Source organism: Solanum stenotomum, chromosome 9 (assembly GCF_019186545.1).
Source record: "Solanum stenotomum isolate F172 chromosome 9, ASM1918654v1, whole genome shotgun sequence".
In the NCBI taxonomy this organism is placed as follows: domain Eukaryota; kingdom Viridiplantae; phylum Streptophyta; class Magnoliopsida; order Solanales; family Solanaceae; genus Solanum; species Solanum stenotomum.
This window is the reverse complement of record NC_064290.1, coordinates 29855478-29871961: the sequence shown is the minus strand read 5'-3', so window position 1 is coordinate 29871961 and position 16484 is coordinate 29855478. Positions and strand designations below refer to the sequence as shown.

At 38.3% G+C, this 16484-nt stretch overlaps 1 protein-coding gene across 1 annotated transcript; it reads left to right on the top strand.

The window, feature by feature from the left end:
• Positions 1-1073: 1073 nt before the first annotated feature.
• LOC125876476 (3-hydroxyisobutyryl-CoA hydrolase-like protein 3, mitochondrial) lies at positions 1074-16100 on the top strand. The gene is made up of 10 exons (XM_049557662.1): positions 1074-1245; positions 1617-1718; positions 1916-1980; positions 3752-3886; positions 3959-4055; positions 14076-14205; positions 14822-15000; positions 15131-15258; positions 15393-15494; positions 15908-16100. Exons 1-10 carry the CDS (start codon positions 1143-1145, stop codon positions 16004-16006), a joined length of 1140 nt encoding a protein of 379 aa, XP_049413619.1. The 5' UTR covers positions 1074-1142; the 3' UTR covers positions 16007-16100.
• The last annotated feature ends 384 nt before the right edge of the window (positions 16101-16484 follow it).

Genomic DNA, 16484 nt, shown 5'->3' with positions numbered 1-16484 from the left:
TCTAATAGAAATCATGAAACATGTAATTGAAAGCATAACAAATAGAATCCCCAAAAAATCAATATAATCGACTAAAAAGCTAAAAATTAAACAAAGACATAAATATAAGATGAAATCTAGACTAAACAACATATAAATGCGAAAATAAGTTACAAAATTTACATAGATAAATTAAAAATCAAACAAAACCAACAAAAATACTCAAACAATTTTGTGGGAACGAAGAAAAAAATGAGAAAGAAAAAATGTGGGTATATATAGCCACACACAGATACTGATCTAGGACGACGTTGACACACTGTACACTCAAGCGGCGAACCTGTCTTCTTCGATTTGGATGAAAACAAAGACGGATTGTTGTTTTTTCTCAAATGAAAAGAGTAGAAGAGGTTGAAACAAATGTGTAAGGAAGATGAAAGAGAAATGAAATGAGATTGTGGGGGAAAATAGTGGGTTTGGTGGCAAAAGGCAAATAAAAATCAGAAATATATTAATTAAATATAATAAAAATATCAAGATGACATGAAGTGGTATATATATACACGTGTCATTTTATAATTATTTTTAAAATTACTTGTCAGGTGCTTGTGGTACACGCACAACTAAAGGGTAAGAAAAGTGTTTAAAATATTGAGTTTAGATGGGTTCAGGGGTCCAGATGACAAATGGATAAGTAGAAGGGTTCACAATACAAACTCATACAAATACAAGGGTCCACCAGACCATTTTGCCTTAAATGTATGGAGATTTACTTTAAAAAAAAATTAAAATTTTATTAGTTTACCTTTTATTAAATAATTTTAAAAAATAGTTATGAAATAATTATGACATGACACTAATATTTATGACGTGAATATGACATGTCATTTATGTAAAGGAGAGTGGGCTACACACATGATTGGAGGGACTTAAAAGTCTCATTTTAATTGAGTCTAATGGTTCAGTTGACAAATAATTAAGTAAAAGGATTCAAAATACAAACTGATACAAGTACAAGTGTCTATTAGACCATTTTGTCAAAATAAAACTCAAAATTAATTGACACCTTTCATTTAATTGGCTTCTAAAGTTTGGATTTTGGTAGATCCACCACTCCTCTCTGCTTCTTCCTTCCTTCCATTAACGCTGCAACTATCGAGATCATGGCCTCCGGCGCCGACGAATTTGTCAAAGGACATGTTCACCCTAATGGCGTTGCTGTTCTCACTCTCGATCGTCCTAAAGCTCTCAATGCCATGAACCTCGGTGAACTTTTATTTAACTTCACTTTTATTTTTTCCCATTATAATTACATTTTTTTCTTCCCTTTAACCGGTTTGGAGCTGAATCAAACACTCAAATCTTTCTATTGTTTTCCTTTGTTCCGTGTGTCTCAAAATTCACAGACCCTAGTTGAGGTGTATAAGTGAAATTCGGCTGTATTTAATTTGTATTCTCATATATAGTTTTTCCCATTAACAAGGATAGGAGTTAAAGGAAAGGAAGGAAGGAAAAATCGGAATACTAGTATAAATATGTACTTTTTTTCCCTCTAAGCTTGAGAATTTGATATACTACATCTTCATTTAAGCAGTTACATTTCTGTCTACCTCATGCTTGATTGATATGTGACACAGATATGGACATCAAGTACAAGAGTTTCCTGGATGAGTGGGAAACAGACCCAATGGTCAAGTGTGTTTTGGTTGAGAGTAGCTCCCCGCGTGCCTTTTCAGCAGGTAACCCGCAAAAGTCTTTAATTTACTGGATGTATACTGGCTAGTACTTTATTTGGTATATTTGCAGCATCTATTTCCTAAACAAGTTATGTCGGTACATCATTAGTCAATTTTGGTAGAGCCTATAAGTCGCAGTTACAATGCGTAGTTTGACAGGTTCTTGTAATATTATGAGTAACACTTCTTTTCTGATGCAGGGATGGATATTAAGGGGGTTGTTGCTGAAATTCAAAAGGACAAAAGTACACCTCTTGTGCAAAAGGTTTTTCTCACATTATCAGATTTACCCTATAAGTGTACTCAACATGTCAATTTTTCCTGCTGTGTTTGGGAATCATTGTTGATTTCTTCTGCTCTGTAGCTCAGTCTTTGTTGTTTGTAGTTTCATTGGATAAATATTGTCTTGCTGAGTTGATGCTGATGCATATTAGAAACAGTAACACTAGTGATTTTACCTGAAGGGGTTGCTCAAGCTGGTTTAGACCAAAATGTCAATCAGCTATGATTGAGGTCTTTCAGTGTCCCCGTAATGTGCACAAAATCATAACAATATGTGTTAGCAGAGGTACATACACTAGCTGTATTTTTTTTTTTAAAAAAGAAAAAAGAATCAGAATACCATTATCTGTTCTAGTTTGGTTCTTAATAAGGCGGTATAAAAAGAACCATAGCCTTTTATGCAATTCTTATGAATATTGTTAGAATCAAGTAGGGAGACATTGGGTATTGTGACTATGTAGCATTGATTTCTTCCTTGTTTAAAAAAATGCATTTACTATTTAACACCCTATAACATTGGAGAATAATCAACTGAGAACATTCTTCCATTTCTCTCGTGTTCTACTTCACACGTGGTGTAAGGGCAAGGTTAGGGGTAGACGTTGTACAGTTACAGCAACTCTCTCTCTCTCGAAAGATTGTCGCCGTGCAAATTTTTTGGCGATCAGTACTATTTCAGTTGTTCCATGTTTTTGTGAGTGCCGTGTACAAACCAACACCACCATCAGGTCCCTCACCTCCCTGGGACAAAGACCCAGCAAGTTCCACTGGAGAAGGTGTCTCACGTATTTCACGTGCCAGAGAGAAGGAAGAGACAGTGAGATCTGAGTCACAATGGGGAGTGTCTATTGGTCTATTAATAATTCAAATTCAAATAATATCGCTCGTCAGGTTCAGTTAACTTTCTCAAAAAAAAAAATATCGCTCGTCAGGTTAATGCCATTCACAATGGAGACCAATGGTGTAGGTAGATTCAAAAGCTTAGAGTTAAATAGGCTTTCGTCAATAATAACTTGCAATTCACATCATTATTCATCGTTCACCAAGAATCAATATCAAACATCTAGCCATGAGTCTCGAAGAAACTTGAACTTAATTGGCAGTAAGCTGACTTGTCTGCCACAGGACATTCATAAGTTTCTCTTTGATGGTGTACCTATTATAATGATGTGATTCATTTGAACATTCTTCATTCTTGAAGTATGTGTAGTTGGTTCTTTGTGGTTGGTTCATGGCACTGTTCTTAACTGAGTGATGTCTGTACACACAAGTTGATATTTTCTGAATGCAAAACATGTTTATTCTTCTTCAAAATATTTGTCCTTTTTAATACTTGTGGGCTTTTCTTTTAGCATGTATCCTTGGAGTTGATAGTTGCACTTAATCATGCTCAATTGGATGATTTGCTTCTTTATGTTCTTAATATATTCTCCTGGCAAAAATGTTTTTGATATATAACCCTTCGTTTACATATAATAGCACGTATACATATGTCCTATTTAAAGAGGGGAAACTCATACTCTTTCTCAGACACACATCCATTTATGAACCTCTTTAACACCATAATGAGTCTGTGACTTGCTCCACTCTTGTTCTTCTACCACTCTTAGCACCATATATCAGTTCTGCATGCCTCTGAGTGATGCCTTAATATTTAATATGTTAATATATGGGTATGTTTGAAGTGAACACTGCAACTCAGTTTGTTAGTAGGACTTTCAGAAAATTGAAATGTGTTCATTCTTTATGTACAGGTATTCGCAGCAGAGTATTCTCTGATTTGCAAAATATCCAAGTACAGAAAGCCTTACATCAGCTTCATGGATGGCATAACAATGGGCTTTGGCATTGGTTTATCAGGTCATGGTATCTATAGGCTTATCACCGAGGTAATTCCCCCCCTTGTATGAGTACTGATTGTTGCAACTATGGTCTTATTTATACTCTTTATATTGTTTCAGAGGACTGTTCTAGCTATGCCAGAAAATGGAATCGGGTTGTTTCCAGATGTTGGATTTTCTTACATAGCTGCACATAGTCCTGGCGAAGGGGCAGTTGGTATGCATTCTCTCTTTCTGCTGGGGAAGTTGCATTAATGAAAGATTAATTAAAACGGACTTGAAGTTTTAGCAACACCTATTACTATCGGAAGGCTTTGCGGTAGGCGAAAAAATGCTTGTCTATTTGGAATGTGTGAAAACTCTCCTCTTTCCATCTCCCTTCTCAGCTCATCGGTCAATGAATTTTTTGATGAAGTCCCTTTTCAGCTTAATTATGGATTGAAGAGTTTTTTATTTCTGGTGGCAAATCATTTGAATTAATAGATGTTACCGAGGTTTACGATAGAAGGTTTGTCCTTGTCGAATGCAATAGAAGATTCACGAGCAAATCAAGATTGACGAGAGCAACTTGCAATGGTTCTGTGAAGCTTTGAAAGAAGCTTCGATTGGCACTGGAACAAATGCAGAAGATGGGGTAGGAAGATACATGCGTAGACATTCAGAGTTTTTCCAAACTATTACTACTATGGGCATTATGTGAGAACAGAAACTCTACCAGGCGAAAAAAATAAATAAAAAAATATGCAGTAATAATCCCAGAAGATGAATACGGTAGGGGATAGACCAGAACTTGCAGAGAAGATTCTAAGATATCTGGGAAGGCGTCAAATCCAATATTTCAGCTGGCGACAGACCAATCCAAGTGATACATTGAAGCTGCACAGACCATTCGATTGCCGACTGTATCCAAGGAATCCTGCTCATGAAGCAGGAGTACTAAAGAGGGAGTTTGGAAGTGAACATCTTTCAAAATGTCACAATCGAAGTCCCAACTGAGAGTTGATACAAAAATGGTTCGTTAGCAGATGACAGTTGACTGTTGGTCTCAAAGTCACTCCCGTTAATCACAATCATTTCTCGTTGGATCTCCCTTCGAGACAAGAATCAGTTAGAATCAAAGAAGGAGAGTGGTTTTGGAATGGTAGAAATTGTCTGTGGTGTGGTGATCAAAATCAGAACAAAGATGGGTCAAAGCCTTTGGCATTCCTCTTCAAGCGTCATCTGTTAACAGTTTTAATACCATTGGAGATTAATGCAGTGGTAACCTTGGTATCAATGAGTATACAAAGGACTCTATTGGGCTCACTTCTGTCCTAGAATTTACTCTAGCGACCAGAGCTTCCAAATTTCAATTCTAAATGACAATCACATTAACTCAGATCAGCTGGGAGGAATGGCTCTGGCGAAATGGCAAAAGGGAGTCTGATGGAGCAGGCCCTCAATAGTCTCATCTCGTAGGAACACTTGCCCAGCTTCAATTCTAATATCGACCCACCTGTTAACCCGCTGGGTAATGCATGATCAAAGCACACAATTGGGATTTGGGGCCATATTTGAGACACAAATCATTACAGAAAGAAGGCACAAAAAGAAAGGCCCAATTGAAGGTGGGCACTTTAATAAAATAGAAATTAGTCTAGAGGGCTGTCGGTCGGTCATAAACCAGACTCAAATGCTAACATATTTAGTATATTACAACTGAATTCTGCACCAATTCAATTTGACGAGCCTCAGATTCACCAACACAGCACCTCCCCAATCTTCTCTCTGGACAAAGTTTAGGAGTTTGTCCCTCAGATGCTAATGACGAAAAAGACCCAGCAGAGGATATCCCTCTACTACCTCGTCAACCTTCGCTGCATATGGATATGGATTTGGCCCCGTTAAACACCTCAAATACTGAATTCTCCTCTCAAACTATTGGTGCAGCTTTACCATTAACATGGTATAAGGGGGCTCTAGCATGCAAATCACAGACAGGTCAACAGTAATTGAGAGGTTCAAAGTGGGCTAGGATCAGTGTTATAAAAAGCTAGGAAAAGTGCGCTTAAAGCGCGAGGCGAGGCGAAGCGCAGCCCCTGCGCTTTTATTTCCTGAAGCGAGGCGACATTGAAAAAGCACTCGCTTCTACTATAGATGCGAGAAGCGCAAGAAAAGCAAAAGCGTGAAAAAGCGCGCTTAATTTGAAAAAGCGCTAATTAGGGTTTTTTTTAAAGAAATTGTAAGTTTTTTTTTTTTTTTAATTTCTGAAATCCTTACGCGACTTCACATACCTCTATCGCGACTTCAAATTTATTTTTTGGACTGCTGTGAGGCTGCGACTGCTGCTGCTGTAAGTTCTCTTCTTCTCTTCTTCTTTGAGACTGCTCTGCGACGTTTTTTTCTATTTTTGGTTGCTGCCAGGCCACTGCTGTAAGTTCTCTTCTTCTTCTCTGCGAGGTTGCTGCGACTGATCTGCTACTGTTTTTTTTTTTTTTTGGTTGCTGCTGTGTGTTTTTCTATATTTTTATTGCTGCATTTTTTGTGATTTAATTATGTTTTTACTTTATATGTTATGACTTATGAGGATTATTGACTATCTATTTACTTCTAATCTAAGAATATATTACCTCTATTCAGTTATTTAATATATATATTTTTTTTATACTAATATCGCTTTACTTAAAAAAAGCGCACGCTTCGCTTCTCGCTTCTGTGAAGCGAGCCCTCGTCGCTTTTTTCCGCTTCTCGCTTCCCAAAACACTGGCTAGGATTACTAAGGGGAAGGCATGCAAATACATTCGGGATTAACATGAAAACCTGGGAAAGAGGGGAAAAACAAATGAAAAGACTAATTTGTGGAGTCAACCACGATCACAAGGGTGGGTTCAGATAAATGGAATCAGGGGTAGGCACTACAATTTTTTTTTTTTTTTGGAGATTACACGCTAGACAAACTGAAGATCGATGGGGAGGAAGTCAGTGACTCAAATGCTATAAAGAAGAAATCATCACTCCATATAAACAACTCTATTCTCAATCTGAAACATGGAGACACAACTTTACCATCTAGAATCAGACCATAATCACAGATGAGGAAAAATCATGATTGGAGAGGCCTTTTGAAGAGCAGGAGGTGCTTCACATTATCAGATTATGTGCAAATGACAAAGCCCCTGGTCCTGATGGTTATTCAATGGGATTTCTCAGTGCTTGCCGTTACTTTTTGAAGGTGGATATTCTCAAGACTGGCAAATTTTCACTCTCATGCTTATTTTGAGAGAAGTCTGATTAGCAGTATTTACAAGATTATCTCTAAGACTCTAGCTGAAAGAATGTAAAGGTTGATCAAGAAGATAGTAAACAAACACCAATGCCTTCATAAGGGTAGACAAATTATTGATGCTTCCCTTATTGCAAAGGAATGTGTTGATGCTAGGTAGAAGGATAAGAAATCTGGAGTCCTTTGTAAACTAGACATTGAGAAATCTTTTAATCATGTCAACTCAAAGTATTTGATCAATATTACGAGGGTCGTGGGTTTTAGGGACAAATGCCGTAAATGCATTTATTTTGCATCAATACAATGAAGTTTTCTGTTCTTTTTTTTTATTAGGTAAAAGTATTTTCATTAATAAACATGACCAAAACGGCCGTATACAAAAACTATACCAAATGATCATGCCTCTACAAAATATGATACTCTACAAACTCCACCCAATCCTCTATACAACAAGGAACTTTCCATTGACGCCTGTTGAATTGTGTGACCATTTCATCTAAAAACTTAAGCTGTTAGAAAGAACACACTTTTATAGTTAATTGTATTTTCAACATGCCCCCTCACGTGCGGCCTAATTCTTTTTGTGGGCCAAGCATGTGGAAATTCTTTTTAATTTGGGTGGCAGTGAGATTTGATCCTAGGACCTTTGCTTGCTTTGATACCATGTTGAAGTGTGTGACCATCTCATCTAAAAGCTTAAGCTTTTACAAAGAGTTATATTCCTAGCACGCTCCCTCACGTGCGGGCCTAATTCTGTTTTCATGGGCGAAGCATGTGGAAATTCTTTTTTGGTAAGTGAGATTCGATCCCAAGACCTTTGCTTGCTCTGATACCATGTTGAAGTGTGAGCATCTCATCTAAAAGCTTAATCTTGTTAGAGAGGCACACTTTTATTAGTTAATTGTATTTTCAACAACACCAAAAGACTAAGGGAGTGGAGACTACTTCTCAACTGCAAGAAACTTGACTCTACACCTTCAAAAGCTCTCCTATTTCTCTCTCCAAACTACCAACATTTACGCAATCAGAACCACATTCCAAGCCTTTCATTTTCTCCTCCTTTTCATGTTCTTCCAACTAAGCATCAAATCTTTCACAGTTCTTGGCATTACCCAAGGAGTGTTGAACTATCCAAAAACATATTCCACCATAATCTCATGGACAATCTATAATGTAGAAGAAGGTTATCCACGTCCTCGCCCGTCTCTTTGTTCCTGTAGCACCAACTAATGCAGCCATCCTTCCACTTTCTGAGATTTTTCACTAACGAAATTACTCCTCTAGTTGCTAGCGAAGTAAAAAAAAACACACCTTCCTTGTCACACTTGGAGCCCATATTGCATTACGAGGGAATTTAACCTTCTCTCTAACCAAAAGTCTCATAAAAAGATCGCACATAGAACACTCCATTACTTCCAAGGCCCCACCACCACACATCAAGATTATCCACCGGATTGACTTGCCTATGAAGTAGATCTATCAAACTTTAAAACTCACTCACTTCCCAATCTTGAAAATCCCTTCTAAATCCCAAATCCCAAAAAGTCTCTCCACCTTGTGATCTCCTAATTTGTTGAATTGTCATTCTCTTTGGCAAGATATTCTATACAAACTCTGGAATTCATCTTTTGAAATTATGTTCCCACACCGTTATTTCCCCAAAATACACTCTCCTCCCATCTCCGACCTAGAATGAGATACTTTCCACGAAATAATCCCCTACCTTCATAATATTTCTCCACAAACCACCCAAAATGCAAAACAATATCTCTAGTTTTCCAACCCTCTTCTGTAATCCCATATTTATTACCTATCAATCCCCTCCATAGAGCTTGTACCTCCACCCGAAACTTCCATATCCATTTGCCGAATAAAGCTTTATGAAAGACTACTAAATCGTTAATTTCCCCATCCTCCCCAATTTTTAGGAGATGTGACAACCTCCTACATCATCAAATGAAACTTCCTTGCCTTGTCCGCATCCCATAGGAAATCTCTTTAAATTTCCAACTGTGCAATGATTGAAGTTTGAGCCAGAAACAAGGACAAGTAGTAAGTGGGAATGCTAGAAAGTGTGCTCTTAATAAGCAATTCCTTCCCACCCTTGGACAAATATCTTTTCTGCCTTCTTGCTAATTTCTTCGTCACCCTCTAAATAGCTAGATTCCACATAGTGCCATCCTTGTTTGAAGGACCTAACAGTACTACAAGGTATGTAGTCGGAAGACCCCCAACCTTACAATTCAAAACTTGAGCAAGTAATCTAATATAATTCACCTCCCCAACAGAAAGTATCTCACACTTCCTCAAATTAATTTGAAGTCTTGACACCGCCTGAAACCAAGTGAGGATTTGGCCTAAATAATCTGGTTGGGTCTCAATTGCATCTCAAAAAACCAAGGTTTTATCCACGAACAACAAATGAGACATTGATATTATCACTTCACCCCTAACCGCCGCATTGAAACCCTTCAACTAACCCCCAACACAACTCTATCTATCAACTTGCACAGAGCTTCCATAACTAAAATGAACAACATTGGTGATAGAAAGTCCCCTATCTCAAACCCCTCGAGCCCCAAAAAAATCCTCCCCTTCTCTCAAATTCCATTTGAAGCATAATGGAATCTAAGAATTTTCAATTCAGATGATCATATGCCTTTTCAAGATCAAATTTGCACAACACATCTGGTACTCCCTAGTTTCTCCTTGAATCCCTCACTTCGTTTGCCACCAATGTTACATCCAGTATATGTCTGCCCTCCACAAAAGCATTTTGTGAAGTAGAAACAGGCTCATCCAGCACCTTCTTAAGTCTAATAAAAAGCACCTTAGAAAATATCTTATAAATACTTTCCACTAGACTAATAGGACTATAATCCTTCAGGCACATAGCTCCCTTCCGCTTAGGATGATGACAATGAACAAGGCATTCAAACTTTTTTCGAATTCACTACTATCTTGGAACTCAACAATAGAATCCACCACGTCGATTTTTATTATATTCAAGCAATGATGAAAAAAAAGCCAAAGAGAAACCATCTAAGCTCGGAGCTAGCACCCGCACAACACGCCACCGGTTTTTTCACGATTGTCCTCTCCAACCACTCGCCCTCCTCCCCTCTAATTTGACTGAACCCTAAGACCCCCATGGTAGACCTCCACTTTGCTTCCTCTTTAATTTTTTTTTTCATAATAATCTATAACTACCCCATTTACTTCCTGTTTTCCTACATGACTCACCCCATTGACCTCTACTGATTGTATAAAGTTCCTCCTTCTGTTTGCTACTGTCACCCTGTAACAGAATTTTATATTAGTATCTCCCTCTTTCAACCATAATGCTCTTGACATTTGCCTCCAACTAACCTCTAGGGCCTAAGCCAAGTCAACTAACTAACTTTTTAGCCCTTCTTTCCTCTTTCTCCCTCTTTTATAACTCCATCCCCACTTCTATCCTCTCCAACTCCTCTAATTCGTTCATAATCTCTCTCATCTTCACCTCTGCACTCCCAAACACCTTTTTATTCCACACCCTTATATCTGCTTTAAGTAATTTCAACTTTTTGGCTAGCCTAAAAGAAGGCCTCCCCTCCACTACATAACTAGTCCACCAACTAGCCACTCTATCCTGAAAATCTACCAAACTTAGCCACATTTGTCAAATCTAAAAGGAGATCTCGTTCGCCTTCCTCTACTGCCATTCAATAATATAGTTGAATGGTTCGATAACAAACGCGAAAGAGGAACCTGAATCACATTGGGTGCCATCTCCTCCCTAGAAGTAGACACAAGAAATCCGTCTAATCTTGATCTGGATGAAGAGTCTTCCGATCTAGTCCAAGTGAAAAAGGAACTTGTTAAAGACAAATCAATAAGAAGAAGGTTATTTATAAACTCCAAAAACTCCTCCATGGCCCTAGACACCGGCCTACACCCAACCCTCTCTTCCGAAAATATAATGGTATTAAAAGCCCTCCTAACACCCAAGGAATATCCCATCTCCCCATACCAACACCTAACTCCTCGCAGAAACTCTCCTTTGAACTCTTCTCCACCGGTCTATGGACACCCTCGAACCCCTACTCCATTCTGTTATACATATTTTTGAACCGCATTCCTAACATGAAAACTCCCTTATAAACCTTAACACACTCCACCTTCCTCTCATCCCAAAGAATGAGAATTCCTCCCACATTTCCATGGGCCGGGATGTAATCATATTTCACCCAACCTACCCCTTCACACTTCTAATAAAACTATTTGTCAAAATCTCCATTTTTGTTTGTTGAATACATATCACATCCGCTCCCCATTCCCTAAAGCATGCTTTAATGATGGCCCTTTGTTGGAGTCATTCATCCCCCTCACATTCTAACTAATATTTTTGCAATCCATCAAAGCACTATTATTTTCTCTCCCCTTTGGCCACTTCGCTACCCTCAATTTTTGTATACTCTTCCTTGATCCTCCTTTTGTACCACAATCTTCGCTCCCCCATTTTCCTTGCCCAAACTCCTTTCCTGTCCATCCTTACTCTCCTCTATTATCTCCTATTCAATGTCTCTCAGTAGTTCTAGCACCATTGCTTCATTCGCCTCAAACGACACTCCCAAAAATTCCAGAAATTTCTCTCCCCACTCGTAAAGTTCCTTCCATCTTCAAGGCTAGCTAACGACATCACATGAGCTCTCTGAGCTTCTGTACTGCTGCTGCCAGTTATAAAAGACCTTCTGGACAAGTATGAATGTGAAAAATCAACATCTCTCCCCATCAACAAATTGATTTTGGGACTGTTAGAAGTCCCATGAGACTTGCCCATTCTATTTCTGGAAAAAGCTTGAGCATAAGACACCATTTTCATTTTCTGGCATGAACATTAACATGTTCCAGTGCTGGCGGAGTTGCTGGAGCATCTTCAGCCTAGAAACACTCAGACCTGTATCGCCCTAAAGCGTTGAAGGCACCAGGGCCTTCGTTTGGACAATCCAAGCCCCTCTTTCCCTGAATTGACTTTTTTAGCCTTGCCAAAAGAGTAACTCTGGCCATCTGGCTTCTCTTTATCGGCAAATCCATTCATCTGCTGCTTTCCCAGCCCTGAAACAGAAGAAGAAAGTCTATTATTCGACTCACGGCTCGACTTCAAACCTCTTGACATCGTCCCCTTCAAGATTTGCTCGACCGCCAGTGTCGGAGCTTTGATTTCCCTGCTGGTTGGACCTCTCTGTGGCGTTGATCCAAACAGATCTGTGTTTTCCTGGCGGTTCAACCCCGGAGTCTTAGTGAACCAGTCCAATCTACTCTTCCAACCTATGTTGCTCGGACTCTGCCCCTGATGGGTAGTGTTGTCTTTTTCTTTGCTAGTGTTAGAAGACCAACAAGATGGTAGGGGTAGTGTTGGTATGGGGAGATGGGATATATTTTGGCTAGTGTTCCCCGTACCAACACTCTCCTTTGAAAATGTAATGGTATTAAAATCTCCCCTAACACCCAAGGAATATCCCATCTCCCCATACTAACACCTAACTCCTTGCAGAAACTCTCCTTGGAACTCTTCTCCACCGGTCCATAGACACCCTCGAAACCCAGTCCATTCTACTTAATAATATGTTCCTAACATGAAAACTCTCGTATAAACCTCCACACACTCCACCTATCTCTCATCCCAAAGAATGAGAATTCCTCCTGCATTTCCATGGGCCGGGATGTAGTCATATTTCACCCAACCTACCCCTTCACACACTTCTAATAATACTATGTTTTTCTGGCTCAACCACGTTGTTGACATCTACCCCTGAGGTCTAGCACAGGCCACGCTAGAGCCTCCTTGAATGACATGATTCCTGCTTCCCAGATTCTAGAGAGAAATAGGAGCTTCTCTCTCTAGACATCTTTAACAAGTTTTCTATTCTTATTACTGGATCATCTGAAGGATTTTTCCAATCCAAAAGGGGATTAAGGCAAGGAGACCTTTTTTTTCCTTTTCATCATAGCCATGGATGAACTTATCAGTATGTTGAAAATCTGTACAACCAATGGTGATTTGACGAGACTCCTTTTCCAACTAGGACACTACATTATAATCTTTTTCCAAGTAGGACTCTATATACTAATCCTTTTTCAAGTAGGATTCCATATACTATATGAGAAAGTAGTCACCGGAATTATGTACTGAGCTACACAAATCAAATGTGAGAAAGTAGTCCCAAAAATTTGCATGGTACTATGGAAATTAAGTATGAGAGAGTAGTGATCGGAAAGATGCACGGTGCTACGCAAAATTAGATATGAAAAATAGTCATCGGAAAGATACACAATGACCTAACTTTTGCTAACATAATCGTTGGCCAGATGGGCGACATATATGGGTAATAGCCGCTTGCCAGTAGCGGGAGCTCTTTAATTCTCTACCAAGATCGTAGAGGCTATGATACCATGTGAGGAATATATGAGAAGAATATTATTGAATTATCTACATTATTACATTGCGACCCTATTTATAGACACTACATTGGACTCATTTTCCAACTAAAACACTACAGTGCAATCCTTTTTTATGTAGGATTCTATATACTATTTCTATTCCTATTCCTATTCTAAGTAGTATTGTATATATAATTCTTGTTCCTATTCGTATTCTAACAGTTACAATTCATAAGCGGTACAGATCAATATTATGTTTTTTTTTGGAGAAAAAAACGGTAATGTATAAGGTGAATCCATTTCTACATCAGGTTCTTCCTAATCATCTTTTCCTTTTCAACACAAGTCAGTAATGACCTCTGTATTTTCTTTTGCTCTAGTAAAAGAAATAATATTTCAAGTGAGAACGTCCTATCTCATTTTTTCGGCTATATGAGTGGGTGGTTGTTAAGAGTAAGATGCTGAGAACTATTACATATGTGTCCATTATCCTGCAAATGATATCTGTCCGTGCTCATTTCCCTAATTGCTTCCTTAAATTATTTTTTACAGGTTCTTATCTTGGACTGACTGGAAGTAGGATATCAACACCTGCTGATGCACTGTATTTTGGTTTGGGAAGTCACTATGTCCCTTCTGCAAATTTGGGTACACTGAGAGACACTTTCTTGGCAGCTACATTGTATGTCAGCATTTTCCTCTATTACAATATGAACCTCAAGATGTAACATGTGCAGATCCTTGGCCTTTAGTCTTTTCTTTCGTATTATTTATGCCGCTGGAATTTGATGATGATTTTGCATTAAAGTGTTGCAAGTATGTTAAAATTTTTCTATCATGATGAGGGATAGCCCAATGGAAGTGGCTTTCAAACCCCAATTGTGCGGTTAATGGTTTGAGCTACCAAGGGAGTAATAGGAAAAACCATTGTTGTTGGGTATGACTTCTTTTTTTTTTTTTTTTTGGGGGGGGGGGGGGGGGGGGGGGGGAAGGGGGACGATTCCATATATTAAAAAATTATTGTCATTTCATTCATCTATGTTGTTTTTCACTCCATTGATCCTTCAAGATTTCAGAAATTGGGTAAAGTTCTCTGTCCCCTTGTCATTGGAAACTATTTTAATGTATTAGGTTGTTTGTAGTAGTTACTTCATGAGGGCCATCTGGTGTCCCATTGCAGATGCTCAAGATTAGTGATCCTTATTCCTTTGGATAAGTGTTCTTATTGTGTTGGTGCATGACATTTCAGTGGTATGTTTGAAGTTTAAAGATGTTCTATGACATTTATTTTGAAACAGTTCTCAGGATCCAGATGAAGAGATCAAAGAACTTCTGGCAAAATACAGTACTAACCCTGATTCAGAATCCCGTTTGAAGTCTCTTTTACCCAGAATCATTTCAACATTTGGTGGTAACAAGCCAGTCAAAAATATAATAGAGGAGCTTGAAAATCATCAGCAAAGTGCTGATACTTTGGGTATGGTTGCCAACTCAGCATTACATTCATAAAGGAATCAGATTCTTCCCAATTTATTTAATGTGTAAATCAATACTTGTGGGGCAAGCTTTGTTTTTCATTTTTCATTTGTTATTCAACTCCTTGACAGTGGCAGAATGGGCCCAGGATGCTCTGCAAGGGCTAAGAAAGGGGGCTCCCTTTTCTCTCTGCCTCACCCAGCGGTACTTTTTTAGGGTTGCATCTGTATGTGGCAAAAATGAGAATAACTTGTCGAAGGTGAGCTTCCTTCATGTTGTGCTTTTATTTTATTCTTTCCATATTCTTCTTTCTGAAAAAAAATCAATTCATGATTCTTTCGCTTTTCTTATATGTTTAAACTTTTCTGTTTCTTTCTGATATTCTACATGCAGCTCCCTGGTGTTATGCGAACTGAATATGGCATTGCTACAAGAGCTGCTGTGCGTGATGATTTTAGGGAAGGTGTGCGTGCTGTCTTAGTGGACAAGGATCAGGTTTGTTTCTTGTTTTGCAAGCCCATGATAGTGGAATGTGTTATAACTATGTGTGATTGCTTCTCAATCCTGGTAGTGCATTTTCTGATAGGGTGTTGCGTTAATTAATTTAAGGTAGAGATGAGGAGTCTTCTTCTTGTATTATTACTTGATGTTCCTTTGTGATAATTATTCATCATATTAAAAGAGTCTACTGTAGTATGAATGAAAATTTTCTAGGCGTATAGAATTGAAAAACGCGTATAGAATGAAGATTTGCTGAGGGTCTTTCGGAAACAGCCTCTCTACCTCCACGAGGTAGTGGCAAGGTCTGCGTACACTCTACCCTCCCCAGACCCCACCTAGTGGGATTTCACTGGGTATGTTGTTGTTGTATAGAATTGAAAAACGTTAAATGGGTTTGGTTTCTGCAGAAGCCAAGATGGAATCCATCCAGCTTGGAGGAAGTGAACCTCAATGAAGTGGAAGCTCTCTTTGAACCACTGAGCCCTGAAGTTGAGTTAAATGTTTGAGGTTTGCCAGCATAAGTTGCGTCTTTCCAGCAGTTTGGATAAATAATGTATTCAGATATTATTTTACATTTTCCAGCTATTGGAATTTTAAGTGCAGCTAGTAATAATAAGTTTATATGTTTAAAGTTCACAGCAGTGTGTTTCATGTTTGGCTAGGTTTATAATCTAGTCGAACTACACCTTTTGTCTTAGCGACATGTTTTGTAAGTTAAAATTTGCAAACAATTATAAACTACTTTTAACTAACAAACTCAAATTGGCACTATTTAAGGTGGGTCAAGACAACAAACAATTGAGATCCAATTCAATCAAAGTGGGTTATAATCAATCTTGTTCAATTTTTAATCATTTTATTTGTCTTTTTAAATTGTTTAGTGCCAAATATTTTTCTTTTAATCATGGGTATATATAACATATCAAATTTAAAAAGTCTTTTAAAAAACTATTTTGATAAGATTTTGGGAAATTTTTTAAAATG